Genomic DNA, 27,808 nt, shown 5'->3' on the forward strand with positions numbered 1-27,808 from the left:
TTGTTGTGAGGGGGGAAGGGCAAGGAGATTGTAAGCGCCTTTGAGTCTCCTGCAGGAGAGAAAGGGGGGATATAAATCCAAACTCCTCCTCCTCCTCCTCCTCCTCTTCTTCTTCTTCTTCTTCTTCTTCTTCTTCTTCTTCTTCTTCTCCTCCTCCTCCTCCTTCTACTGCAGCCATTAGGAGTGATAACTATTAGTCCAATCCAGAACAGAGCTACTGCTTAGACTGAAGGAACACTGTTTAGGATTGCAAGGTACATATGGTTTCTCGCCTGCTGATCACATTCTTTGCTGGATGTAGCTTTATATATATATATCACAAAGCTTTATAACTTGTTTTATAGCAATTTTAAATATACATACATCTTTAAAATTTGCTTTTGTTTAACTCTGGTTTGGCTGATGTCCATGTGTGCTGGTGTGTGACATCTTGTGTTATGAGGTGAATTTGGGGTCTAGCAATTCATGTATTGCTTTTGCTTTTCATGTGGTTGGTTTATAATTAACCATTTTTTCAGTAGTTCTAATCGGTGATTTTACGTGCTGTATTCAAAAGCCTTTGGCTGAGCGGTGAGGTAGAAAACGTTAAAATAAATGCAAATGAACGCATAAAGGCAAATAAACCCAGAGATTTCAGACTTTCACTACAGGGTGTTTAGTTTAACTGTAACAGCATACAGCAGGGTTTTTGCAAAGAAAAAAAATGTCATCCTTAAAGGGTTCTCTTGACACCTCCTAATGTCTTGATGGCAGGCCAGATCTTGGGGCATTTACAAAAAAAATCCCACTCTCCTTGAAGTTCCAGCAGGCATCATTAGGCTTTGATTCTGCCATCTGTTTCTCACATCTCGCACACTTACTCTATTTTCTACCCTTTGGGTGCCATTACGGCTTATCAGACACTTTAATGAGATTACAGAGATTGAGGCAAGGGGGATAAATATCTTGCTTGTGAAGCACTCTTTTCATCATGGCTTACACTGTGCTGCTATTGACTGGTACCTTTGCTTCTGCAAAACATGCTTATAGAGCACCGGGCACTTCTGTGCTTTGAGTACGGAACATCACGGACGCAAAGACATGAAAGCACTATATTTTTTTGGGCTGGCCCTTATGGACAAGTAGTGAAACAGACCAAATTAAGGCTGGAAGCCAAAGAGGCTTCCACAAAGGGGGTTATTGTGCAGCCAGCACACGGACCGGAAGGAACACAGCAATTCTCACTACTGCCTGGTATTATAAAGACATATTGTTCTGGGTTTTAGATAGAAACTAAGAACTGGAAGAGATCCCACAGCCATCAAGTCCAAGAGCAGGGAAACTAATCCCCCTCCCCGCATTTGTCTTGTTTCTTCTCATGTGCTCCAAATGTCTGCATGTACAAGGGATGTTCCTTATTTTTCTGGTCCTGCTCACTAGTTTAAAAAAAGAATCACTGTATTGCATTTGGGAGGCATGATTTGTTCAAACGTTGTGTGTGCCCATTGCAAAAGGTGTCCCTTTCCTCAGGATCCAAAGAGAAGGCTGTAGGTTCATAATGCTCAGAAGCAGATGCTGCAGCCCACAATTCATAATTAAGTTGTAGAACTCAGTGTTGTGGCATGTAGGGATGTGTGGATGCTTTAAGAGCTGGCACAGTCTAGTGGACTGCGATCTGGGAGACCTAGGTTCGAATCCCACTCTGCCATGGGAGTTTGTTGGGCAACCTCGGGCCAGTCATAGACTTTCAGCGTAATCCACCTCACAGTGTTGTTGTGAGGAAAAAATGGAAGAGGGGAGGTTGATGTAAGCTGCTTTGGTTTCCCATCGGGTGGAAAGGGGGTTTATAAATGAAGAAAATAATAAAGAAAGAAAACAAATCCATGGAGAAAAGGTTCATCTATGGCTAGTAACTATGATAACTAAATAAAACCTTCATGTTCAGAGGTAGTATATCTTGGAACACCAGCGGCAGGATACAACAACCAGAAAGTGTTTTGGCTACCATTACTTGCCTGTGCAACTTTTGTCTTGTCTGAACTCACTTCTCACATTACAAAGTCCTGAGGCTCATTGGTAGATGACACCAAGAGTTTGCATCAGGCTCCCATGAGAGTTTTGTGATTCCCACTCTCAACCTGTGCCCTTTTCTGATTGTGACCGCAGCGCACGGGGAGAAACGGTTTCAGCCTGCCACTCCAGAGCCTTTTTCATGCCACCCTGTGGAGCTCCTGGCTCTGTTGCAAAACTCATGTACAGCCGTGCAATCGATGTGCAAACAGAGAAAACAATGGCCTCAAGTTGTCACCAAAAATGACTTTGTAAGAAGACGATGACTTTGGATTTATACCCCACTTTTCTCAACTGTAAGAAGCCTCAGAGCGTCTCACAAACTCCTCCCCTGCCTCTCCCATAAAACAGATACCCTGTGAGGTAGGTGGGGATGAGAGAGCTCTGAGAGAACTGTGACTAGCCCAAGGTCACTCAGCAGGCTTCATGTGGAGAAACAAACCAGGTTCTCCAGAACAGAGTTCACCGCTTTCAACTACTATACCACGCTACCTATCTGCTGAGTGGGGATTCTCTGGCTGATCCAGCAGGGCTCTTCTTATTGCTTCCCTATAGGAACTGGTGAGCTAGAAATATTACTCAGTCAGTTAATCATAACAGTATGCCCAGCTTTGGCTCTCTTTTTTTTCATTTAATTGCTATTTGTACCTTTTGAGTACCTGTGTATTATGTTCCGCAGGGTGGCCGGGGCAACTCGTTCTTGGAAGCAAATCTTCATTCCAGGAAAACATGATCTGTTCTTAGAAAGAAGCTAATTGCTTGAGAGATGCCTGTGTGATCCCGGATGGATGAGCCGAGCCTCAAGTGTAAGACTGCATTAAAACCACAGCCATCACATGCTAACTAGAGTAGCCCAGCTAATTGCTTTGTTTTGCAATGTTAAATGCATCCTTAGGCAAGCGAGGATCCACTCTCAGAACTCCAGACATTTCCCAACCCAGAGTTGGCAACCTTACTGCACACTCTTGGTAGGACTTGCTGCCAAATCAGCCAAGTGAGATAGGATTGGAAGGGCTGCACAACCAATGTAACATAAGAACATAAGAACTAGCCTGCTGGATCAGACCAGAGTCCATCTAGTCCAGCACCCTGCTACTCGCAGTGGCCCACCAGGTGCCTTTGGGAGCTCACGTGCAGGATGTGAAAACAATGGCCTGCTGCTGCTGCTGCTCCTGAGCACCTGGTCTGCTAAGGCATTTGCAATCTGAAATCAAACAGACTGGTAATGGGACTGAGGAAGTTGGTTTCTTAGCGATCCAGTGCGGTGCAACAGTTAAGAGCATCAGATTAGGATCTGGGAAACTCCCACTCTGCTGTGGAAGCTTGATAGATGACCTTGGCCCATCCACATGCTCTCCACCTAAACTACCTCACAGGGCTGTTCTGAGGACTAAATGGAGGAGAAGAGAGCAACATAAACCACTTGGGGTGGGGAGAGAAAGGCTGGGTATAAATGAAATAAATAATTAATAAATTCTCCTCCTCCCCAGTGCCAACACTTGGCTGTCTCTCCCTTCTCCTCTCAGGAAGTCAGGAAGTTCTCTTAAAGATAACCAGCCGATTTTGTTCAGCAATGTCTGCTCTGATTGGTCACAGCTCTCTAGCAGGGAGAAGACTTGTCCAATACCTGTCACCTGAGATTCTTGAACTGAGGATGGTAGGAACAATCCCATGACCTTCAGCCTGCAAAAGCACATACTTTACCACTGAATGGCAGCCTCTTTCAGATTGTGTGGGATGGAGGCTAGTTCCACAAAGAAGAGGCAACCAAATGCCCTGGTGAGGAGCAAGCGGTCTCAGGCTGACGATCACAGGTATCGTTTCAGCAGTGTACCTTCACCCTGCTCTCTGCTGCTTCTGACTTCTTGTTGGTGTTTGCAAGTGTCTGTCACAACTCACGCATGACAGAGTTAACTGTGTGCATGTAAACTAGTTAGTGAGGTCACAGTTTTATGGCCAGTCTATTTATTAAGCTAAAAGCCAGATTGGTGGGAGTGGGAGTCCGACATTGCTTGCAACATAAGAGTAGTCTAAAAAAAGTAAATGTCAGGAGGTTGTAAAAGTTAAAGTTTGTGAAACTTCTTTTGTGAGGAGACTGAGATTCGCCACCACCATGTGAAACCATGAGGTAGAAGTATGTAACCAAGTGTAGTGCTAGAATAAAAAGATGTTGTTATTTTCTCTCCATGTAACCCTTCCTAATAGTAAAATTCATTTATATAAAAAGCAACTGTGACTCTGTCTCTTCTGTTCTACTCTGCTAAATTTATCCTACACTTCTCCCACCTGTCCAGTCCCTCCTTGTTTAGAAGTCACACACACACACACACACACACACAGAGAGAGAGAGAGAGAGAGAGAGAGAGACATCCATGAAGACTTTGGAGGTTAGAAGTCCTTTAATTGTGCACAGAAGACCTTCTGCCTACTGGACTACACTGAATCTTCCTAAACTATGAGCTTCTCTGTATAAAATCTGATAAAAGTTTTTAAAGGAATGGTTCTATTTTGGCTACCACATGACTCCTGCATGACTCCTGCACTCTTGTCAGATGAAGAAAGAAGGTTCTTGGCTCGGAGGAAAGAATGACACCATTTTACAGCACTTCATTCTTTTGGGCACCACAAGGATAATCAAGTGCCCCGAAGCTAGTTTGTAGGTGGAGGTGTTAAGCAGAGAGAAAGGGAAAGTCACGTGGCTTACCTGACCTAAAAGAGCACCATTCCTGACACAAAGGGAGGAAGATGGAGAATTATCCTGATGAGTAACAGGCTCACAATTCCCTCTAAGTCACGGACAGGCCTTTCAAAACTTCCTTGACAATAGCATTTGATTGCAGAAGGTGAATGGCTGTCAAGCATTTTTTCAGGTCTAAGAATTTTACATGAAGAATGAGAAGGCACATCTCAGACCTCACGGCTCAGAACAAACCCTTTGCTTGCAAAAGAGATGTTTGGCTGTGCTTCTCTGCATGACCTCAGAAGCCCTTAGACTGCAGCTAGATTTGAGGGTAACATCTCAGGAACAAGAAAGTGTAGTGGTTAGAGTGTCAGACTAGGATCTGGGTTCTGTTTAGAAATCCAAAGCACCAGCAAATTAGATGAAAGTCCAAAATGAAGACTACAAGATCACAGCACATGTGGAACAACTTTACTCCCAGGAAGGCCAAGGAATTCATATCAAGGAATATGCTTTGATCTGCCCCCCAACAATGCTGATTACATCTTGCTAGAGAAAAGGTTTTATGACAATTTGCTTGATTTGCATATCACGGATTCTTTCTTTGGTTCAGAATTTTAATTGCATTGTTCAATAGCAAAATAAAACCGAAGTTCAGAGGCACTTCAAAGATGAACAACATTTATTCCAGCATAACCTTTTGGAGCCCGGACTCGTGTATGTGTGTGTGTGTGTGTGTGGGGGGGGGGGGCTAACTATGGTATGAGGAGTTATGGTCCTTAGAACATTAGTTAAACATAACAGTTTCCATACAATTAAATGTCCGTAAGGCATCTTATAATGCTGTTATGGCCACCTGTCGGTTAAGCTAATGATTGTATCAAGGGGATTGCCTATCTCTCTCCTAGCTTTTGTGCTCTTTCAGTGGACTACTGTTTGAATCTCAGCAGATCTGGGGAAATTACAGCTACTTAAGTGTATGCATCTGTCTTGCAGTCTTCCACCTGGGCAGCAAACTCCTTGCGCACACTCTGTTTTCGAACCCTTGTATATGTGTAAATACATGATGGAGATCCAGCTTCTTGCAGCTTTTTCCCAGTGCATGGTTGTTCACATATAAAGGGTTACTGCAGTTATTCTCAAGAATGTACACAGATTCCAGGAGTAGCCAAGACAGCAGGGATGATCCCAGCCAGTGTGGTATACCGGTAGGTGGTTAAGAGCAGGTGGATTCTAATGTAGTGAAAGGGCCCTGGGCCCTTTCCCTACTTACCTTTTTCCGAGGGTTGCTGCCCGCAATTCCCAGCGCGCGGCATCCCTGGCGTGCGCCCGGGCGTCCCCACGACCCCGTGCTCTGTGCGGGGTCATCAAAAGGTGCCCTTTGAAAGAGCGCCAGGAATGCCTCGCGCTGAGGGGGCGCAACAGCAGCAGCGTCGGGGCGGCTGCACTGTCGCCGCCACTGTCGTGGGCAGTGCCGGGGGACCCCATGCTACTCACGCTACTCTCCTCAAGTAGCACGGGGCTTAAGGTAAGTGGGGAAAGGCCCCAGATGTGTTTCTGCACTCCTATATTCCTGCTGGGTAACCTTAGGCTAGTCACAGTTCTCTCAGTACTCTCTCAGCCCCATCTACCTCACGAAGTGTCTGTTGTGGGGAGAGGAAAGGGAAGGAGCTTGTAAGCCACCTTGAGTCTCCTTACAGGAGAGAAAGGTGGGGTATAAATCCAAAGTCGTCCTCTTCTCCTCCACATGCATATAAGTGCCCATGAATCTGAATTTCTGAGTAGAGCTGCCGATCAGTTATCCATGCAAAAAGCAACCTGAATTTGCATTAAGACACACAAAAGCATTTTTCTTCCAGTCCAGTCCCAGTACTGTACCTTCATCTCTTGTAATTCTTCTGGGTTGTCACTAGTTCTTTCTGTAAAATGACATTGACTTCATTGAGCTCACTCTGAGGACAGGGGTTGGCCATGGAGACTTCCTGGTATTCAGTGTGTGTACACCACTGCGAACTGTTGGACACTGTTCCCCCTTTATACACAACACTGCCTGCACTCATAGCACCACCTCCCCCCAAAAAAACTGTTGTCTCTGTCTTTCCTGGCAGGGAGCACCTACTGTGCAGAGATAGAGGGGGTGGGGATGATAGCATTTTAAAATACATCAGGAACAAAACAAGACTGCCAGTCTCTTACTTTCAGGTCCCTAAGTAGCTTTGCATCAACTGCGCATCTGATGTCAAGGACAAGGTGAGGATTTTGGGATGAAGGATTTGTAAATCATTACAGGGTGTTTTTTTTCATGGTTCAAATGACTCCTGCTTGACAGGAAACAGATGTTGGGTGGTGCATTCAACAAAGCCTAAAGCATTATCCACAGTGATTGATACACAAGAGAAAAGATGTCACATTGCCAGAGGAAAATAAACCATAAAGATATGACAGGAGTGTGGAAATTATGAACTTGATGTGAAATTGTCTTACAGTGAGTGAGATCACTTGTCTCTATAGCTCAGGATTGTCTATTCTGACTGGTACCAGTTCACTATGTGTGTGTGAAATACACACACAAATACACACTTGTCTGGCTCTTACTACTGCAGTCAATGTGACAGCATACTGTTAAAAAAAACCTAGAGCAAATTAGTAATAAAATAGAGTGTGTAAGAGCGGGCAGCTTGCAATATGGGTGCCACAAGTGATAGGCACAGGGCAAGGCCCTGTCCACAGAGCAAAAGCTCTGACCGGTTACAAAAATAACCATCCAAAAGCTGCTTCAGTGTTCAGAGATTTATTGTTTTCATTCAATTCTGCGCAGAAGAAGGAACTCTCCTCTGTTAGCAACAGGGAGGAGGTTCAAGGGGCTGTTGCTTGTGTAACATAATTTATACCCTCTTACAAACATCCCTCCTTGTCTTCTAACCATTGGCTAGATTTGGAATACGTACACATTGCCATTTGAATCTCCACTCCTCTCCAAAGCCCACCTTGCTTTCCACAATTGGGTGTGTATTCTTTATGTCATCTTGCCCCGTTCAGAGATCTTGGTTGCTATATCAACCCGATTTTACTTCGCCCTTATCTGTATTCGCGAGCTTCTGCTAATTTCTTATCTCCTTGGTGGGGCCCTGTTTTCCCAAATCAAAGCTCAGTGTCAGGCTGCTCTATGAGTTTCGTTTCTTCCAACGAAAGTAAGTTTTTGAAGTGCTTGGTACCCAGTGGATTACTCTAATATAACTTGTATGATTAAATACAATGGCTTAAAACATCATAAACTATATGTCCATATCACAAGTAGCAAGGGCTATGAAGGTCTGTGATTATACCTGACTAGTTGAACACACCTAGATCTACACTATCTGTTTGCCTCTCTACTGCTGTACGGCTGCCCAGGTTTGCGCCATGCTCCCTTTCAGGACAAAGATGCCCACTGACTAAGGCTGTCAGCCTCAATGTGGGACTTGGAGTTGTCCCAAAATTATAACTGATTATAAATTTATAATGATAACTGACTACAGAGATCAGTTCTCCTGGAGGAAATGGCAGCTTTGGAAGGCAGACTTTATTGGCATCAAGTTCCATCTGAGCTCCCACCAGCACACAAACCTCCAGGAATTTCTCCAGCCAGAGAGGATAACCTTTCTCTGAAGGTCCCTCTTCCCATCACTATATCCAAACCTTGTATGGGACCTTATGATTTGCTGTTAGCATAACTTGTTTCTCTCTGAACACCTCCCTCCCCCTCCCCCCCAATTCAATTCCTCATATTTATTTTTCCTCTAAGGAGTCCTGTCCATTTTATTCTCACAAAAATCCTGTGAAGCTGGTTAGACTGACAGTCAACTGCTGGCCTGACATCAGACTTCCCCTGTTGCTGCCCCCCAAGAAAAAGGCCAGTGAATTCATAGTTACGCCTGCCAGCTTTCTGGACTGCCACTCTCCTGGACTGCCTCAAAATTGTTCTTTCCTTCTCCATTTTATCATCACAACAAGAACCCTGTGAAGTAAGTTAGTCTGAGAGAGATTTACCTGGCATGGTCGAGTGGGGATTTGAACCTATCCAGAGCCTTGTCTGACATTCTAAACTCCTCTGGATCTGTTTTGTTTATATGTTTTACCTTTGGGGCAATATTTTAATATAATAAAGCTTAATTGTCCAAAAATGAACTTTTATTCCCACAGCCCAATACACACATACACTTTGAACGGGGCAAAACCAAGTGGTAGCTTTTGTGCATGAAGGGAGTCACCATGGGATTTAAGCCCACAGATAGATTAATCAAATCATCTGAGGCCACCTCTGAATCAATCAATTCCCACATCCAGCTCCCAATTATCAAGTGCTGACTAATCACCCCACAAGAAACTAAGCACCTTGCGTCCCTAAATATCTGGGTGCCTGCATACACACACCTGTGCACATGTCTTCTGAGGAGTGGTTAAATCACTCCCCAGAAACCAGATCACGCACCTGGGATTAGGAGTCAGGACTTTCATATTACAAAGTAAGGCTTTGTAAATTGGCTTAAATCCCAGTCTGTCTCATGTTAGGAATGATTAATCAGTGGTTGTGATTAGTGAGTGTTGTTGGGTTTTGACCAGTGTTCAAAAAAAGTCGAGTTCAGATCCCTATTCTGCTATGATGCTCTTCAGGCATCAGTCAGTCACTCTTTCAGTCTCTCAGCCTAACCTGCCTTACAGGGTTCTTGTGAAAATAGAGTGGTGAAAACCTAAGAACCTTGCCAGATTAGACCAGTGGTCCATTTTTCCAGCATCCCTTCTCACACAGTCATAGGCGGAGCTACCGTGGGGCAAACTCCTTTCCCTTCCTCTCCCCCCAATAGATACCATGGCCAATTCTGCATAGGCCAAAAACAGCAGTGTGAAAGCGGTGTAAAATTGTTTAAAACAGTGTAAAAAGGTTTACACCGTTTTTGCACCACTGTTTTTGGCCCATGTGGAATCCGCCCTTGTGAGGTAGGTAGAGAGTTCCGAAGAACTGTGACTAGCCCAAGGTCACTGAGCACGAATATAGAAGTGTGGAAACACATGTGGTTCACCAGATAAGCCTCTGCCACTCAGGTGGAGGAGTGGGGAATCAAACCCTGTTCTCTAGATTAGAATCTTAACCACTACACCACTTAAGCATCCCTCCTGTTGATTCTCCCCAGCAAATACCCCTGTACATCACTGTACAAGTTGTCCAGGGAGAGTCAATAATTTCTAGGGTCTGTTCCTGGAAAATGACTGCCTCCACTGAATTCCTCCCAGATCCTATTGCAACATTTTAGCCCCAACACTGTGTGGGTTCTCAGGAATATGGAATAAGAATACAGGCATTTCAAGAATGTTCCTTATTCTGTCTGTAAGTCTTTGGAGGGGGTGTTTGCATTTCATGTGCCTGCCAACACAGCATGCAATTCCATACTGAGTTAAATGGCTGGACAAGAAACTGCTCCCCAGTCCAGTGCTCTGCCCACTGTACAACACTGCCCTGAATCCTTTCTAGTACTGCTACTCTGCGTTTTTCTGTTTCTGTGCAAGCCCAGCACTTCTTATTGGGCATCTTCTAATAAAAAAAGAGCAATGAGATGAGATCACTTTTGACCAATCTGTGTGCGAATGAGTAACAGGTCTTGAGTCAAGGAACATCACCACGCCCTTCAGAGGATAGCCGAGAGACATGAGCCAGACGCCGAAACTGTACAGAGCATTTTCCGCCTGGTTGCTCTTTTCTCTAGTTTCTCTGCTTCTAATTTACCTGGGCTAGGTTATCAGCCACACAATGGCAGGGAGGAAAGCAATTGGTCTTCACTGCATACACCCATATTTGCTGTTCACCTTCGGACAAAGCTGGATGATTTGACAGCCTGTGGAGAGTCCCATGGTGGTTATTAGTCAGGCGTCATTGACAGGTGATCTCCCGTCCAGGCCGAAAGCCAAGTTGCTCCAGTAAACAGCCTCTCCCACATAGCCGTTCAGATTGTTCTACGACAAGGTTTATGGCAGGAAAGTTATTTGAAAACAGACTCCAAACCGTGCTGCAATAACTGCAGCGATGCGGGCTGCAGAGAGTTCAGAGTTTATCGTGTCACATGGATGTCTTCTTGAGGATTTGGAGAAGGAAAAGGACTTGTTTTATAAGCGCCAAATGACACGTGGCATTGGGGTTTAAGGATAGGATCTCCCACAGTGTCCTTCAGTTTTCTAAAAAGCAGAAGCAAATGTGTCATTTGTGGGGAAAGAGGAGAGGAAAGAGTTTGTAGGCTGCTTTGAGACTCCCTATGGCTGAGAAAAGCAGGATATAAATCCAAACTACTGCTCTTACTTCTAGATAATAGATGGAACAGGGCTATGGTGTTATAAAAGGTTTGAACCCTTGGCCAAGGCCAGTTCTCTAACCAAAAGTGTCCCTGGTATGGTAACATTCAGCAATGTTTTTAACCAAAGGGCAGTTGTTTTCTCGGCTGATTTTCTTTCTCAAAGTCTTTTTCTCATTATTGGCCATTATAGATACTAATACTTGTTTTTATCCCCTAGGGTTTTGTTTAAAAAATGTTCTAAGAGGGGAATGTTGGGAAAGAAATACATACATTATGTGTTGTGGTTCTTTCTTATGGTCCTCCCACAGAATAGAAATCCTGTTACATCAACATCATATGAACCTCCCCCCTACAGGGGAAACATTACCAATCAGCTTTTTCAGTTGAACTAGATATATAGGGTCTGACTGTTCTGTGACCTATGAATGTTGCAAGATGCAGCTAGGCACAGAGGCAGCACATTCTTCTACAGAGTGAATTTCCACTGGAAGTGAGAAGAATGGGGGTAACTAAAAATCCAAAATGCTCCTTTTTCCTCCCCCAAAGTTCTCATTATTCCCCAGGAATTGCAAAAGAAAACCCCTGGGGAGGTCAACATGATCCTAGTTTAAAACAACTTGTTTAAATTATGTGAGCCATGATCCTAGGCCCGTGGTGGCGAACCTTTGGCACTCCAGATGTTATGGACTACAATTCCCATCAGCCCCTGCCAGCATGGTCAATTGGCCACTAGGCTATGCCCACTTCACACAGCAGAAGTAAGGTCCACTGCATTAATTCTAAATATGCATTGGGTTGCTTTGATTATGTGTTCCTGCATTGCAGGGGGTTGAACTTGATGGCCCTCGGGGTCTCTTCCAACTCTATGATTCTATGGATTACAGGCCAAGGGTAGAATCCTGACTGAATTTCTCAATGGCAACTTTCCTGCCTCCCACTGCAGCCACAAACTGCATATCCTGATGGATAAGAGACACTGAGGAGCAACCTGAGGTGAGTCTGCATAGAAGGAAGGGGGAATTAGTGGACATTGCCACATTAGCTGGGATATAGCCCAAAGGCTGCATAAACCCATCACAGGATATTGCACTATCACTGAATTATAGCAGTCATTCTCAACCAAGCAATCTTGACCACACAGGAAAATGCCAATTACCATTATAGCACAACATCTAATGTGGGTGGGTTACAGCATAGCTATAAGCACTTACTGCACTAAAATGGTCAGAATGTCAAAACTGAGGCTCTGCAAAATGCTGCAAGTTCTCATTCCCCAAGTGGATCCCATTCTGTCAGCCAATGAAACCAAGGCAAAGATTGTGTGTGATGCTGGTGACATACCATGGGGCCAAGTTAATTGCAAGGCACCTCCTTTAAATTGGATGGATAGCCAGGCAGTGCAGCTATACGTGCCACATGAGTATGTCACATGGGTAGCAAACCCTTTTAAATGAGGAGCCGTGTTGTTAGTGGGTCAGACTGCTCCCATGACCCTAAAGGTCAGTTACAAGGGCTATTACACCCCTCTAATTCTGTTAACAGTGTGACTGCACAGTCGTGGCTGAATGCTTTTGCCTGACCAGAATTTTGTTTAAATTGAGCCAAAGACAGCAAGGTAGGATTCAACACAGGTTCAAGCTGATTTTTGTCCACCCAGAATGAAACAAGCTAAAGACAAAGGCCGGGTCCATTTTTAACCTCACAAACAGAACCTTTGCGAGGCAAGTAGATAGACCTGTTTGTGTACTGGCTTATTCCTTAGGCAGGGCTGCAATATGTCACAACGCTGGCGGCATGGAAGGTATGTATTATGCACAGAGGAATTCAAGAAATTCGGGTTGGCCTGGATGTGGAAATCGATGGAACTGCTATTTCCAAGTTCCAGATGAGAATAGAGTTTTCTCATCAGCAAGGAGAAAGGTACTCTATACTCTATACAGCAAACAGACACCACAAAGATAATGAGTCAGCTTTATTGTTTTGTTGCTGGTATTCTGGGAGATTGGTGGTGGGAGATTGGCAAAAGCCAATACTCTGTAGCCAGAGGTGGGATCCAGCAGGTTCCCACAGGTTCCAGAGAGTAGGTTACTAATTATTTGTGTGTACCGAGAGGGGGTTACTAATTGGTGATTTTGCCATGTGATTTTTGCCTTAGTTACGCCCCTCCTCTCAGCAGTAGCGTGCAGAACTTGAAGCAGTCTAGCAGGAGGTGCATCGGCGTGCGTGGCAGCCTGCGTGCATTTCGTTTCCCGCTCAAGGACCGGCACAATGGCTGCATCCTTGCCACAGTCCCACCCAGGAATGCCCCGCACCCATCATGCCCTGCCACGCCCCCGTCATGCCCCGCCCAGCCCCATTGGCGCTATGCCACAGTTTGAATCCCACCACCATGGGAACCTGTTACTAAAATTTTTGGATCCCACCATTGCCTGTAGCAGCTTGAGTGTTGGACTAGGATTGAGGAGAGTCAGGGTCATATCCTTACTTAGGAATGAAGACCCCTAGTCACAGGGGGAGACATCCTCTCTTAATGGATCCTACCTCATAGGGCTGTTCTGAGGACAGTTGGGATAAATCAACCTTTAGCTCCATGGAGGATGGGATAAAATTTTTGATTACACCATGCACATCAGAAGAAGAGTTCAGATTTATACTCCACCTTTCTCTCCTGTAAGGAGACTCAAGGTGGTTTACAAGCTCCTTTCCTTTCCTCTCCCCACAACAGACACCTTGTGAGGTAAGTGGGGCTGTTCTGAAGAACTGTGACTAGCCCAAGGTCACCCAGTAGGAATGTAGGAGTGCGGAAACACATCTGGTTCACCAGATAAGCCTCTGCCACTCAGATAGAGGAGTGGCGAATCAAACACGGCTCTCCAGATTAGAATTCACCTGCTCTTAACCACTACACAGTGCTGGCTCTCCTACACCATGCAGGTGCCATCTTTGGTGGGGGGGGGGGGGCAGCACAAGGCTCCTATACTGTTAATACCTAACTGGCAGAAATCCCAAAGCGATGCCTTGCCAAGTTCACAAAAAAAGACATACTAGCTAAGTGCAATTGATGCTCGCCCTCTTGCCTTTTATTCATACAATACAGGACAATAAATTTGCTGCTCGAATGCACACCCTTCAAATGACAGCAAAAGCTGCACCCTTTGGATTTCTGCCTGCCATCTAGAATTACTACTTTATATATGTGTGTGTGTGTGTGTGTGTGTGTGTATATGTATACATACATACATATCTGTATGTGCTTTCTAAAATTAAGCTCTTTCTTGGCATGCTCCAGAGCAATGGAAAGGCTTCACCTCGTTCGTATCTCCGCCCTAAGCCGTTATCGCACATACCACAGCTCTCTAGGAGGAAATAAACAAACGCCAACCCAAATTCCAGGGCAAGGCATTCTTAGCTCCGCCCCCTGGTTCTAATATACATCTTTCCGCCCCCTTCTTTCTATGATTGGGACGGAGGAGGGGGAGCTCTCGCGAGTTCTGTCGCCTGATCAAATGGCGAAGGTGGGGAGTTCTCGCGAAGCTTGAAAGGGGCAGGTTATGACGCAGCCGGGCGCGCGAGTCACGCGAGATTTCGAAGCGCCTCTGTCTCTTCCCGACAGAGAGTTTCGGCCAGTCGGTTTCGCCCCGCGGACGAAGGCGGAGTGGGGCGTGAGGTGGCCGGAGCCATGTCGCTGCCGGGCTCGCCGATGTCCGCGTCGCCGCGGTGGGCCCCGACCCACGTCCAAGTGACCGTGCTGAAGGCGCGGGGGCTGCGATCCAAGGGCGGCGGCGGAGGGAGCGATGCTTACTCCGTCATGGCGCTGGGCAAGGAGAAGTTCGCCACCTCGGTGGCCGAGCGGTGCCTGGGCTCGCCCGTGTGGCGGGAGGAGGCCACCTTCGAGCTCCCTCCGCCGCCGCGCCGCAGCCTGGCTGGGGACGAAGACGGGAGGAGGGCGCAGCCGGCCGTCCTCCAGCTCACCGTCTTCCACCGCGCCCTGCTGGGTCTCGACAAGTTCTTGGGGCGCGCCGAGATCAGCCTGGCCGAACTGCAGGACGAGGGTGGCCGGCGGACCACACGGTGAGGGGGGCGGCCCCGCTGGGCTCTCCTGAAAATGGCATGGGGGCAGTGTGGGGTAGTGGTTGGATCTTACTAGCCTCTTTTAGGCCGTGGAAGCTCGCTCGGTGTCTTTGGGTGGCCTGCCTTACGGGGTTGTTGTGAGGATGAGGGGGGAGTCACCTGTAAATCCACGCCCTTGACATTTATTTATTGCATTTATACCGCCAGTCTCCCAAAGGGACTCATGTCAGTACATAATAAAAATACAATAATATCAAAACAGTAGAAACATTAAAATTACAAAGTGGCGTAAAATTACCTAACAGTATAAGGGAACAGACATGCATGTCACACCCAGGCGAGGGTCAGAGATGATATTAAAAGGGGTGCCCAGGTGGTCCAGCAGAAATTCGCTATATATTATTGGGCTAGTCACTCCTCAGGTTGACCTACCTTGCTGGGGTGATTGTCAGGATAAAGTGTGGGTTCATGAGCAAGAGTGCCACTCTGTAGGAGGGCAGTGGTAAATAGGTGATGACTAGCCTGATAAGGCCCAATACACAACTTGTACAGGTCTTGTGCCGCTGCAGAGGATTCAGTCTCACATTTTAAGTGGGGCAAAAATCAGGCAGATCAAAGAATTAGTCAGAAGCAGAATGAGGAAGAACCTTTTAAGTAAACAGTGAAGGTTCATGGGTTGTGTCAGTGGCTTCACAGGAATAGATCTTTTGGGGGAAGGATTTTTGCGGAAGGAAGAGAAATACTATATGAAAGACAGTTGGGTGTGTCATGCTGTGGCTGCATTTCAGTTTTTTTTATTGAAACCTTGACACTGGTGGAAACTGTGGCTAGAGTGTCCAGAAAGAGTCTTTCCCCCTAATTTGCACTTAAAACTAATTTGCAAAAACTGTTCTGTGTATTATAACTGATGACTGGATTTTATATTTTAAAATCCCTTGTACATGAACCAGAGTTCAGTTGAAGCTTGGAGCTGAGGGAAAGGAACGAATTCAAGGCGGAATCGGGGGGGGGGGGGGGGTGGGGGGCAGAACCTGTATGGAATTCTCTATGTTATGGATGGATCCCCAGCTTGAATTTTGACTACTAAAATACTGGTCCAGGCTGGCTGTTTGGGGGTGGGGGACAGGCAGTGGGCTTCTACAGGCCTGCAGAGCAGCGGTGCCAAGGCGCTGCCACTCTGCGGGCAGGGAAAAACTCAAACATCCCGCAGGACTCACCTGTTCTCCCATTGGTGGAGTGTTCGTCATCGCGACATTCGATTTCTTAGCGTTTTATTGTTTAGGATGGGTTTAGGTTTCAGATCTTTCTGCAAGCTTCGCGTATTTTTCAGGTTTGTAGAAAAGGAGCCCATGCTAGCCCGATCTTGTCAGATCTCAGAAGCTGAGCAAGTAGTGATGCAGAGGCGGGTAATGGCAAACCACCTCTGAACATCTCATGCTTTGAAAATGCCACCGGGTTGCTATAAGTCAGCTATGACCTGATTGAGAAAAAACATGCCTGTTTATGGCTCCAACCTCCAGGTTTAATGATCCACAGATTTGGCTGTGTTGAGAATTAGATATTTTGATGTTTTGATAGTATACAAATACGTTACATTTGTCAGGTGGTCACTGAAAAGATGAATCATCAACTTTCAAATCTTTTATTTGGTCTAATATTTGGTGTGTATCTGGTCTAAAGAGTGAACTGTACCACTTAAGATGGATTGCAGAGTCTCCTACACTGACCGTACCTAGCTTTCACTCTGCTAGTTTTTGTATGTTCAAGGAACTTTTTTCCATTCATCCTGGCAATCTCCCACATGCATCCACCAGTGGTGAAATACAGAAGCATTTTAATTACTTATCTTCTGTTTGCGTGAATGAAGCCAAGTTATGCGCAGAGCATGATTCAATATAACAATATTTAGATATTGTTGTCTCTTTTGTTTCTAGTTCTGTTTCTTTTCTGGTTTACTATTGGCATGCAACTTTCTGAAAATCTAATAGTTCATACTTCGAAAGAAGCTGCATATGTTTATGTTCCCTTCCTTTCTATTCTGAAACTTCTTGTAATAGTTCTCTCCTTTTCTCTCTTTCCAGTTCTACTATATCTTCTTCTGTATCCAGCTCTTTTCAAGACTGGCCTACACCACTGATCTTGAGAGAGCAAACAGGTTAGACAAACTCAGATGGGATCCATTGAAAGCTCTAGCATAGTCTGTTCGGTTCTTTGTGCCAAAATAGCTTTTTATACCACTGTCTTGATGTCCAAACATTATCTGTGCTGTTAACTATTGGCAATAGTCCTCACCATGTCATGTTGTGACGTCACATCTCAAACTGCAGATATAGCACATCTCTCTTAAGAATCTCAGTTTTCTCCCTTGAACAAAAAGCTGTCTGCAGCACCCTACTTGTTGCATAGTTTTAAGTTCGTATCACTGATGTGTCCTTGTTTTATTTGAACAGATGGTATAAGCTGCACTCCAAACCAGGGAAAAAAGAGAAAGAGAGGGGTGAGATAGAGGTGGACATCCAGTTCATGAGAAGCAACATGACAGCCAGCATGTTTGACCTGTCCATGAAAGACAAGTCCCGGAATCCATTTGGCAAGCTGAAAGATAAACTGAAGGGGAAACGGGGGAATGGATTGCCAGATACAGCTTCTGCGATTATTCCCAGCATAACTCACTCACCAGCTGGCAGTGATGAAGAGTCAAATGAGAAAGAGAAAGAAAAGAAAAAATCAAAGTTCAAGACACTATTTTCCAAACCTGGCTTGCAGAAAAGCAACATCTCCCAGTCCATGTCTGTGCTACCTACTCTCCAACCAGTTTCAGAGAGAGTCAGGCTTAGACCAAGTGACTTCCAGTCACAGTGGGACGATGATGATGACGATGACACTTTAACTCCAGTTTCAGAAAGTAGGTGTTTTCATAAGAAAACCTGATTTCCAAGTTGGCATGAAATATAGAATATTTTTGTAGAATATTTTTTGTTCTTTATACTTGCTACAACTGGGCCTGTTGAATGTACTTGTTTTTAGAGACCACTGCTTGAGAGCGTTGCAAATTATACTGTGAAGAAATGGATGTTGTAACTTTATGGGTGTTAATTCCTAGACTGAAGTCTATTTAAAACTGGTGTGCTGTGGTTGCGAAGAACCATCAGCTGATCTGAACATGCATACGTTTTCAAAAGTGCTTTCAGAATTCTGATAGTATTTTGTTTTTATCTTTGCAGAACCTCCTGCCAGTAGAGTTGAAGATAACTTCCTGTATCCTCCTCCTGCAAGATCTCATAAGAGAACAGGTAGTGCAGATTCCAAGCAGTTGAGCCAGATTGCACCAAGCAGCACCAAGAAAGATGGGCATTCTTTGTTTGGTGGTCTCAAGTCTAAAAATGACCCAGTTTCCCGTTCCAATGTATGTATCAATGGCAGTCATGTTTACGTGGAAGAGTGTGACCCGAAAGGTGAAACTGTTCCAAAAGAGAACACTCCATCTTCCCCTTTCCCTTCCCCTCAGACATCCCGACAAAGGCATTTCTTTTCTTCTCAAGAGAATTTGACTTCCATTTCCAGTAAGGACCCTGAAGTGGCTGGTAGACGGTCTCTTGACAGCGGAGTGCCTGGGTCTTCCTCACTGGAGTCCTTTAAAGCCATGACTCTGCCGTCATACAAACTGCTTAGTGCTGGGGACATGCTAGAAAGTAGCGTTCCAGTGATTTCAGACGCTTCAAAAGAATGCATCACAAAGGAGATCAAAAAGCAAGAAAACATGAAGTCTTCCTTGCTATCCCTTGTAACAGGAAAAAAAGAAGCCGAAAACAGTTCTGAGATTTCTGTGAAAGTAAAGGAAGTGAAACGTAATGAAAGAGAATTGGCAGGAAAAGAGGCAAACCCATTTGAAGTCCCTGTAGATTGCAGAAGAGACCAAGGCCCAGATAAGAGAAAATCTACAAATGCCCCTGTTCCGAAGGCAGCCCTTAATCCTTTTACTGAAAACTTCGAAGAAGAGAAACCAGAAAAAAGTTCAGCTTCTGTGAAACCATCCCAAGCCAAAGCCATCAAGCCCAGGTTAGTGTTCAGATATCATCAGGTGTGAAAGACAGCACTTAAAGTTTTAATACATGTTTTAATGGAGGCAAAAAAGAGCCTACAGGTACTATTGGAGTAGATTTTGTGCTGTATAGTAATCCTTCAGGGCTTATGTGGGTGGGCATCTGTCCCTATGTCTCTCTGGAAAGGAGAAACTAATATATTGTCGAAGGCTTTCACGGGCAGATTCAACTGGTTGTAGTGGGTTTTCGGCCACACAGCCCCGAAAACCCACCACAACCAGAGAAACTTAATAGTTAACACTTCTGTTACATATATTCTAAAGCCTGCCCCCCCCCCTTTCCTGGGTGGCAGAGAGTGGAATAAAGTCCTGTGGTTTATCTCCAGGATGGAGTCTAGTTGGATAACCAGAGAATCAGCTGGCTGGACATATTTTCTGTTTTAGGTTTCTGTCTATTTCTTTCCAGAGCACATAAGGGCAGAGTCCTGTTTGTCTGGCTGGGCAAAGCTGTCCTTTAGTTTTGTTTCTTTTCCTCAGTTAGGGATAAGGACAAAAAAGATAGGTGGCCAGTCTGCTGGTTTGTTTGCCACCTAATGCATTGGCTGAAGTTCTTCTGCCTTCATAGACTTGGCTTTTATTTCTAGATTTGAGAAGGCAAAAGGTAATCATTGTAGACACTGAGCAGTGGAGAAATAGTCTGACTCAAATAACACTTATCTGTCCTGTCTCCTCCCTGTGTTACAGGAATTAGGGAGTGAAGTGAGTGATGTGTGGGAGGGTATGGTAGTTCCTTCCCTTCCTGTGTTCTGGAAATAGGAAGGGAAGGAACACTGGGGTGAAATGGAAACAGTTTGGGCAAGTGAATCATTGTGTGGTTGTGTCCTACCCTCTAACTACTTGCACTGTTGTATGTTGCATATTAAGATTTTGCAGAGCCTTCACTGTTCCCCGCCCCCTACAAGTTTATGTATTTAATGTGTATGTATCCCTGCTGTGAATGCTAATGGAGGCTTAAATTCATTCCGTGTGTAAAATAGTTCGCTTGCTGTCCTACCTTATGAAACTAATTCTTCCTCCTTTGCAGCCTAACAAAAATTTGAAACTGGAGTAAAATAACTTCTCCTTTTCCTTCCAGTTTTTACAGAAATCCACAACCTTTCCTTTTGCTCAGACTTTACAGCTAAGCATGATACTTGGCTTGGTGAATGACTTTTTTTGGACAAAACTTTATTGTGTGGGAACCACGTAATAGATACACTTCTGTATTTTCCTGTCTGCAGCCTTTGCATTTTGTGTGCTTTTTATGCTTAAATGACTAATATACATAGCAACCTGTTATTGAATTTGCCTGAAAAGAATTGGCAGTGTGATTTATTGCAAATAGAACTTGTTGTCTTGAAAAACTTTGTTTTTTAAATGTGGAAAAAATGTTCATGGAACATGGTGCTGGGCTTCAAATTTCTATTGTTAAAGGATCGTGATGACATGCAAGTTAATTTGGTTGGCTTAAAAGCTCTTGATCTCTGCTGTATGTTTTTAGCATGTAGCAGCTTAATGAAACCTGCCTTCAGAATGTTTCTGCTTGTCTCATGTTGCATCTGCAACTGACATGCAGGTTTTATTTTGTCCCTTTCTGCAGACTGGGCGTGTCTTCAGAGGATGAAACCAAAGCCACTTCTACTGTTTGTGTACCTCCCACTCTTTCTCCTCTCTGTCTTTCCCATCCCTCTATTAATGAAAACAACCCTTTTACCTCTAAACTTGATCCAGAACAGAGAACTGAAGCCTCCAATAGTTGTGCTAGTTCTACATTAAAACTTTCTACACAGCAGGGCAATAACCCTTTCACTCTCAAATGGGAACAGCAATCCAAAGAAGATGATCCAGAATGCTTTACAGCTGCTTCTTTCTCCCAGCTATCTCCAGTTGCTGGCAGTGAAAACAATCCTTTTGCTTCTAACTGGAGGCAGGAGTCTCAGCCAGAGAATTCTGAAAGCTTGTCTAAATCTCCAGTGTATCTCTCCCATCCTCCTCCAGATCCTGTTCATGGAGATACTGTTGTATCAACTCTGGAAAAGAGTTCTGAATGTAATAACAGTCCTCCCATGTCTGTTGCCTTTCCTACCACTGCTTCCGAGCCTAACACTCCATCAGACAGCTTTGCTAACTCAGAGCTCCTTCCCATTGTACCTTCAGAGAAGCCTCAGAGTGAATGTCAGATAGACCCTGTGGGGATGGTTCCTGGATCTCTTTCTGGAAGTCAACCTGTACGTTTTTATGACCGAATTGGGCTCATCTTAAAGACACAACAAGATGACAAAGAAGTGCAAGTGGTGACACCATTTAAAGAAAATAGTGGAAGGATGAAGAAGTCTGTGACCTTTGCTCATGAAGAAGTCTGTGACCTGGGAGCTAACGATAGAATAAATAGCAGTGATGAAATTTCAGATGAAGATTCAGTCGAGAGCTGGCCTCATGGGAAAAGTGAGAATACTGTAGATCCCACTGGAAGGGAAGGGGCATTAAGATGTGAACTGAATATAGAGGATTGCTCTTCATCTGTGCCTGATGATGCCAAACTCACTGCAGTTCATAGCAGTGGGAGCATCTCAGAAAGAGAGAATGAAATCATCTCAATTAAAGGAGAGCCACCTGTACCAATCCCTCAAGACCTCGGACTGTTGGTTAAGGAAAATGACATATCAAGGACAGCACTGAATAGTAGTTCCTCCTCTATATTGCCACCAAAGCCAGCTCCAAGAAGTGTTTTAAAGCTAAAAAAGGATCTTTTTCCTGTGCCTGAACCAAAGCTGGAAGATATGAGTTCTTCAGAGACAGAGTTGCCTGCAGGCACTTCTCTATTCTCCAATGAAAATCCAACAACTGTAAACTTATTTGCAACTACACTTAATCCTAAAAGAGATGAACTTGCTCAGACCATGAATAACAGTCACTCTGACACTCCCACAAGCAAGGCGCTGAATACCTTAGCTGTTGGAGAATTGCATCTAAAACCAACTGCCCTTCCGGTTATTCCTGAAGCGCGATCCGACGATGAGCAGCTAAGTGACGTCCAAAGTGACAGTGAAAAGATGGCAGTTTGTAAAGACCTGTCAAGCACCAGAGATGGTTCTTCAAAGTTAGGGGCTTCTATTGAGGAAAGGGAGCAGGCCCCAGACAAAAAATCTACTGATGAGAGACAGGCTGTATCACTGCTTGTGAAAAAGACTTGTTTTGATGACGATTTTAAATTGAACCAGTCGCCAGTCTGTCCTTCAGCAGTAGGACTTGAGAATGGAGACGAGGACATAAAGAGGTCAGAACTGAAGGACATTGACAGTGTGAAGGAAAGTAGAACAGGTGAATGCCCTGAATTCTCTGCTAAGTCTGTTTCTCTTTCCTCTCTGTCCCGTCCTTCTCAGCCTTATTCTGCTCGTTCTTTCCAATCTGATGTTCTCAGCTCTGATAAAGCAGAATCTCTGAAAAAATCTGCAGCGGAGGGCTTGGATGTCAAAGTGGACAGGTCTGACAAGAAGCTGCTGCTTCAGGCACGGGTTTCACCCTCTGAAACACATTCCAGTCAAACTCAGCAGAGTGGTGCAACTGTGCCTGCTAAGCTCAGGTGAGAGGAGTTGGGGGCTTATGTGGACAGTCTGAGTGCCATTATGTGGCTTTGATTTATTAAAATGATGGCTTTTTGACTCATTGATCTGCCAAAATTAGAGGTAGCAATGTTCAAATACATGGTGAATTGTTTTGGGGAAAGCTTGCAGTTGCAGGTCGTAACTAAACTGTAGTTCCTTGTGGCATATTGCTTATAAGTTGGATATCTCCGTACCTGAAGTTGTTGACAGGTACTGATTAAGTTGAGAACATTGTGTGCCAATATGACCTCTGACTTTAACCTTCACTGAAGAACTTGCATGTGAAAGACCTATTGAATGCCGGGATAGAAAACGGCAACGCAAATAGCCAGCTAACTACTGGGTAACCTTGAGCTAGTTGCTCTTTCCCTAAGCCTAACCTACCTCACAGAGTTGTTGTAAGGATAAAATGAAGAGGTATAGGCTGTCGTGAGCATCTTGGAGGATGAGTATGATAAATATGCAATAACTTTCCATGGCTAATACTGTTAAACTCAGAACTAAAGATGTATTTTGGAGAGCCCTTATAATACCTTGTAAAAAGTGTGAAACTGTTTAGAAAAGATAGCAACATGTCAGCCTCAAAGGCTAGCTGTAGGTATGAAATTTAATCTTAGAATGAAAGAATATGTGTGCGTGTGAAGAAAACTTCAGTGATTTTTTTTTTGAAAACACTTCATATGTACACTGTACTTCATGTGCAGTTCTTCTTAAGGTGACAGAAGTGTTTGATTACACACTGGTGTGGTAATAAACAGTTGCCTAAAATAACTTGATCTCTCTTTCAGACTTCATCCTGTGAAGCCAATGAATACTACAACAAATAAAACACCTGCAAAAACCTTGAACACAAGGATCCTGGATAACCAAAATGAAACCAATCTAAAGGTACTTAAGACATGGTATATTTTAAGCCACATTTTATGCTATTAATATGCTATTTATGCTATTAATAGTGGCAAGTAGGAAAATATTAATTTTAAAAAGATGGCTGATGTACAGTAATGTCTTAGCTTCTTGAAACTTGAAAGACAGTAATGTCTTAGGGTGCTGTGTGGTTTCCGGGCTGTATGGCTGTGTTCTTCTAGCAGCATTCTCTCCTGACTTGGGTGCTGTGTGGTTTCCGGGCTGTATGGCCGTGTTCTAGCAGCATTCTCTCCTGACGTTTCGCCTGCATCTGTGTCTTAGCTTCTTGAAACAAATATCACCTGAAACTTGGGTAGATGTAAAAGGACATAAAAGTATTCTATTAATATGTGGCTTGATTAGGCATACAGTGAAGGGACACATTAATGTAGAAATAGGTGTGATTCAGTGGAATTTATAGATCTCTTTAGGTCATGGTATTGAATGTTCTTGTCTTATTGTCCTCCCTCTGGCTGATTCTGGGACTATTTGGTGTGATGTGTTGGGGTGTAAATGTGATTTTGACAGGTTCAGAATTTGCTACCTGTTCCATAGATCTTTAGTATGAAAGACTTTGTTCTTGCAATGGGTTTAATGTAATCGCTTGGTGCTTCCAGTCAGACAACAGGGGCAGAAAATCTTATCTTCGTACCCCTCATAAAAATGCTTACCCAGATCCTGAAATTCCTGTTTGTGAATTTTTAACAAGGCTTTCCTGCTGGGTGGGGTAGAGGAATTTCTTTGTACAGTCACCACATCTTTTAGCAGTCCCTGAGAGCAAAGGCCTCTAAACACCTTATGCCTGATAATTTGGGTATATATTTGTAACTTCTCTCACTACCAAAACGACTAACCACTTTTCTTCTTCCTCCTTAAAGAAATATGACCCTTCTGATCCTGCTTATGCTTACGCTCAGCTAACACATGATGAGCTGATCCAGCTGGTCTTAAAACAGAAAGATATGATCGCAAAGCGAGATAGCCATGTGCAGGAACTGGAAGACTACATTGATAATCTACTGGTCCGAGTCATGGAAGAAACCCCAAATATTCTCCGGGTACAACTTCAGATGAACAAAAAAGCCGGAAGGATGTAGAGTGGCAGTGATGCCTGACTAAAGACTTCTCTTTTACTAAAATTTCAGAAGCGGAGAGTGTGAAAATGTTGACCTTGAAAATTAATTGCTTCTTGTACCAAAGCAAACGATGTTTTCCCTTTTTTGACTTGCCTTATTTTTGGAGACTCCCTAATAATTCTATAATTCCAAATGAAATACTGGGGGGGGGGTGCAACCCCCCCATGCTGTGTATTCACTATACCTGTTTTGCTGCTGCGTTAAGGTTAACTGCCTGAGATCATGACTTGTGGAAGGAGTTATGAGCCAGTTTGTATCTGTGAATAATTCTGTAACTGGAATATTTTAACGTGTTTGATTTAAAAATGGATGCTTTTGCAATAGTTTACAGAAGCAAACACTCTTTGACCTTTTAGCTGATTTTTAGTGCAATATAGCGTTTATATGCTAATTATATTCAAGAGATTGAAAGGAATGTGAGTAAAAAGCATTGTTGCATTATCACAAAGTGCCTTATTTTGCTTGAGTTGCTTGAAAATGGACTCTTCCATCAAAACCTGGATGTGCTTTTACTTAAAACGGTTGAACGCAAAGCATTTGGAATATCTGTCAACCCTCTTAAATGGAGAAAGAAATATTAAAAGCACAGCTGGGCTCTTCAGTTTTCATTTGCTTTGGGTGGGGTTGGCTTGTGTTGTACAGTCTTGCAGTGGACTCTGCAAAGTTGTTTATTTGCCCTCCAAAGTGAAATGCAGCGGTGCTGCTGTTTTCAAGCAGATCTTACTTGCCCTAATGTTACTGTTTATAAAATTACACACAATTAATAACGGATGAGACTCCCAAATACTTAAGCGTTCCTTGCATACTTGATACGAAGATTCTTTCCGTTTGTCTAAATTAGATTCCTTTCATAGCAGCAATAAAATACAGCTGTCTGTATATCGCTTCAAGAATGCTGATAGCCTGCATTCTTGTGCAACGTGAACGGCCGCAAGGGAAAGGCGGGGCAGAAGTGTTTCAACAAATATCTTTCCTTTGTTTACAGCATTTATTTTGGATTGTGCCCTGAATAGATTACAGTTAATGGAAACATTCCAGTAAAGCTTTTTATTTTAAACTTTATAAGAGAAAAATTGATGGTTTGCCTTTTACATTTCTGTTTGCTTGCGGGCTGGGCAGTTGCTCACTGTACGGACTGAACAACTTGCAAAGGATCAGTTCAGTAGATCTCATAGCAGAGTATTCAACATTATTACACTTTGAGGTACAGTAATGAGGAAAATTGAAGTGTGATTGTTTAGTCCAGACTGCAAATGGTGTGATATGACTGACAGATTTCTAGCTGTTGTACTTATAGATCAGTTGGTTGCAGTTGAAGCTAAATCAGATCTACTTTCAGAAAACTGATGAAAATCTTAACTTGCCTACATCCTGGCACTAGTGTTGTTTGTCAAGTCTTTTGATCCATTTTGACCCACCCTCTCTCTGTATGGATAACTACTGTATCATTTTTTCCTGTATATTACTGCACTTGGGGCTGAAGTTAGTACTAAATAACTTTTGAGATCTCGCATTTCCATGTACTTTGAAAACTTGGTTATAAACTGGTCAGCTAAAATCAAAGCTGATTTTTACTGAATGGTAATACTTTCGTGATAATCAGTCAGATGATGCTGTTTGTGTAAACGATAGCCTATCTATGCACCTTAAGGGTTGGCACAAAACATAGTATGAAGATATGATTCCAAGCGTGTGGATTTCTGTTCTGTTCTTCCTGTAAATGATGATTGACGCCTGTGGAGTAGACTGACTTATCTTTTTGGTAATTTTCACTGTGGAATTCACTGGCTGAAGCATTCGTTTTGCCTCCTCTTCATTGCAGAGAGTGTTTGCGAGGTGATTATGAACACTGATAGGAGAGGAGCTGTTGTGTCTGATAATGATCTTCCTGCATTCCTGTGGCTCCATGAAAATGGGAAAAATTTTAATGCCCAGACACACCAACCATGTTACACAGCTTCAGGTGTCTGGGCCTCTATGTGAGGTCTCCCTAGTTTGTTTAAATAGATCAAATTACTTTTTCCTTCTAGCTTTTTATTTAAAGTGATTCACTGTTTCCTTCATAGTGCCAGCTTGAGCTGTGACACCCTCCTGCATATCTGCTGCTTTTGGCAAGAGGTGTTTAATGAAGAGGTTTGTACTGGAAAAGGTAATGCCTGGTATGGTCGTGTTCCTGCAGCACTGCCCATTTCCTTAATGAAACACATGCCAAGCAAGTCTCTTTCAGCAAGCGGAAGGCTGCATCTAAAACACAACTGGGGCTGTTGAATGTACCTGCTATTTTAATAATGTTTGTCCCAGAGCAATTGCCTGTTGATTGTGGGAATCGCATGCAGGAAAAGCGATACCACTTGTAGTAAGCAGTAGACTTCTCCTTCATGTAAAGATTTGATCCGTTGTATAGTTCTTGTGAGTTCTGAACAACAGGTAATGAAAACAATTCCTTGCAGTCTACCTTCTAATGAGTGCTTATGACTTAGAATTCTGAATACAATCGACATAAATGTGCTCTGCATTGTTAAAAGTATGTTCTGACTTAATGAGCCATATAACCACAGCTTCTTTTTCCTGGTCATTTGCTCATTGCTTATATTGAAGGATCTGAATGTATGTTATTTATTTTCTGCCTTGTTACTCCTGGTACTTCTAGTTCTTTGGTTTTTAAACGAAGACCTTCAGCCTCATGGACTGTTAAAATAAAGTTATTTTAAATTTGTGTGAACACTTATCCATTTTCTGAAACAAAAAGAAATGACAAGGGCTTTGTGAAATAGGCAAATAATTTGCTATCTTTAAAAATTCCGTTTCCTTTTTGAAGGTCTTTTTTCCCCAGGATTTTGTAAGTTCTCAGGGGCTTGAATAGGCTATTTTTTGCCCAAGGTCACCCAGCAGGCTTCATGTGGAAGAGTGAGGAATGAAACCCAGTTCTCCAGATTTAGAGTCTGCCACTCCAACCA

At 43.7% G+C, this 27,808-nt stretch overlaps 1 protein-coding gene across 3 annotated transcripts; it reads left to right on the forward strand.

The window, feature by feature from the left end:
- The first annotated feature begins 14,635 nt into the window (after positions 1-14,635).
- On the forward strand, positions 14,636-27,567 carry RAB11FIP1 (RAB11 family interacting protein 1). Of its 3 annotated transcripts, XM_048512831.1 has the most exons (7): positions 14,636-14,814; positions 14,959-15,123; positions 17,574-18,028; positions 18,348-19,182; positions 20,805-22,787; positions 23,598-23,697; positions 24,594-27,567. In XM_048512831.1, the coding sequence occupies exons 1-7, from the start codon at positions 14,732-14,734 to the stop codon at positions 24,810-24,812; spliced, it is 3,840 nt and encodes a 1,279-aa protein (XP_048368788.1). In that variant the 5' UTR covers positions 14,636-14,731; the 3' UTR covers positions 24,813-27,567. The 3 variants fall into 3 exon arrangements, with proteins under 3 accessions (XP_048368788.1, XP_048368787.1, XP_048368789.1); XM_048512830.1 differs by having other exon boundaries at positions 14,636-15,123; XM_048512832.1 differs by lacking the exons at positions 14,636-14,814; positions 14,959-15,123 and adding an exon at positions 17,215-17,278.
- The last annotated feature ends 241 nt before the right edge of the window (positions 27,568-27,808 follow it).

Source organism: Sphaerodactylus townsendi, linkage group LG12 (genome assembly GCF_021028975.2).
Source record: "Sphaerodactylus townsendi isolate TG3544 linkage group LG12, MPM_Stown_v2.3, whole genome shotgun sequence".
Taxonomy (NCBI): Eukaryota; Metazoa; Chordata; class Lepidosauria; order Squamata; family Sphaerodactylidae; genus Sphaerodactylus; species Sphaerodactylus townsendi.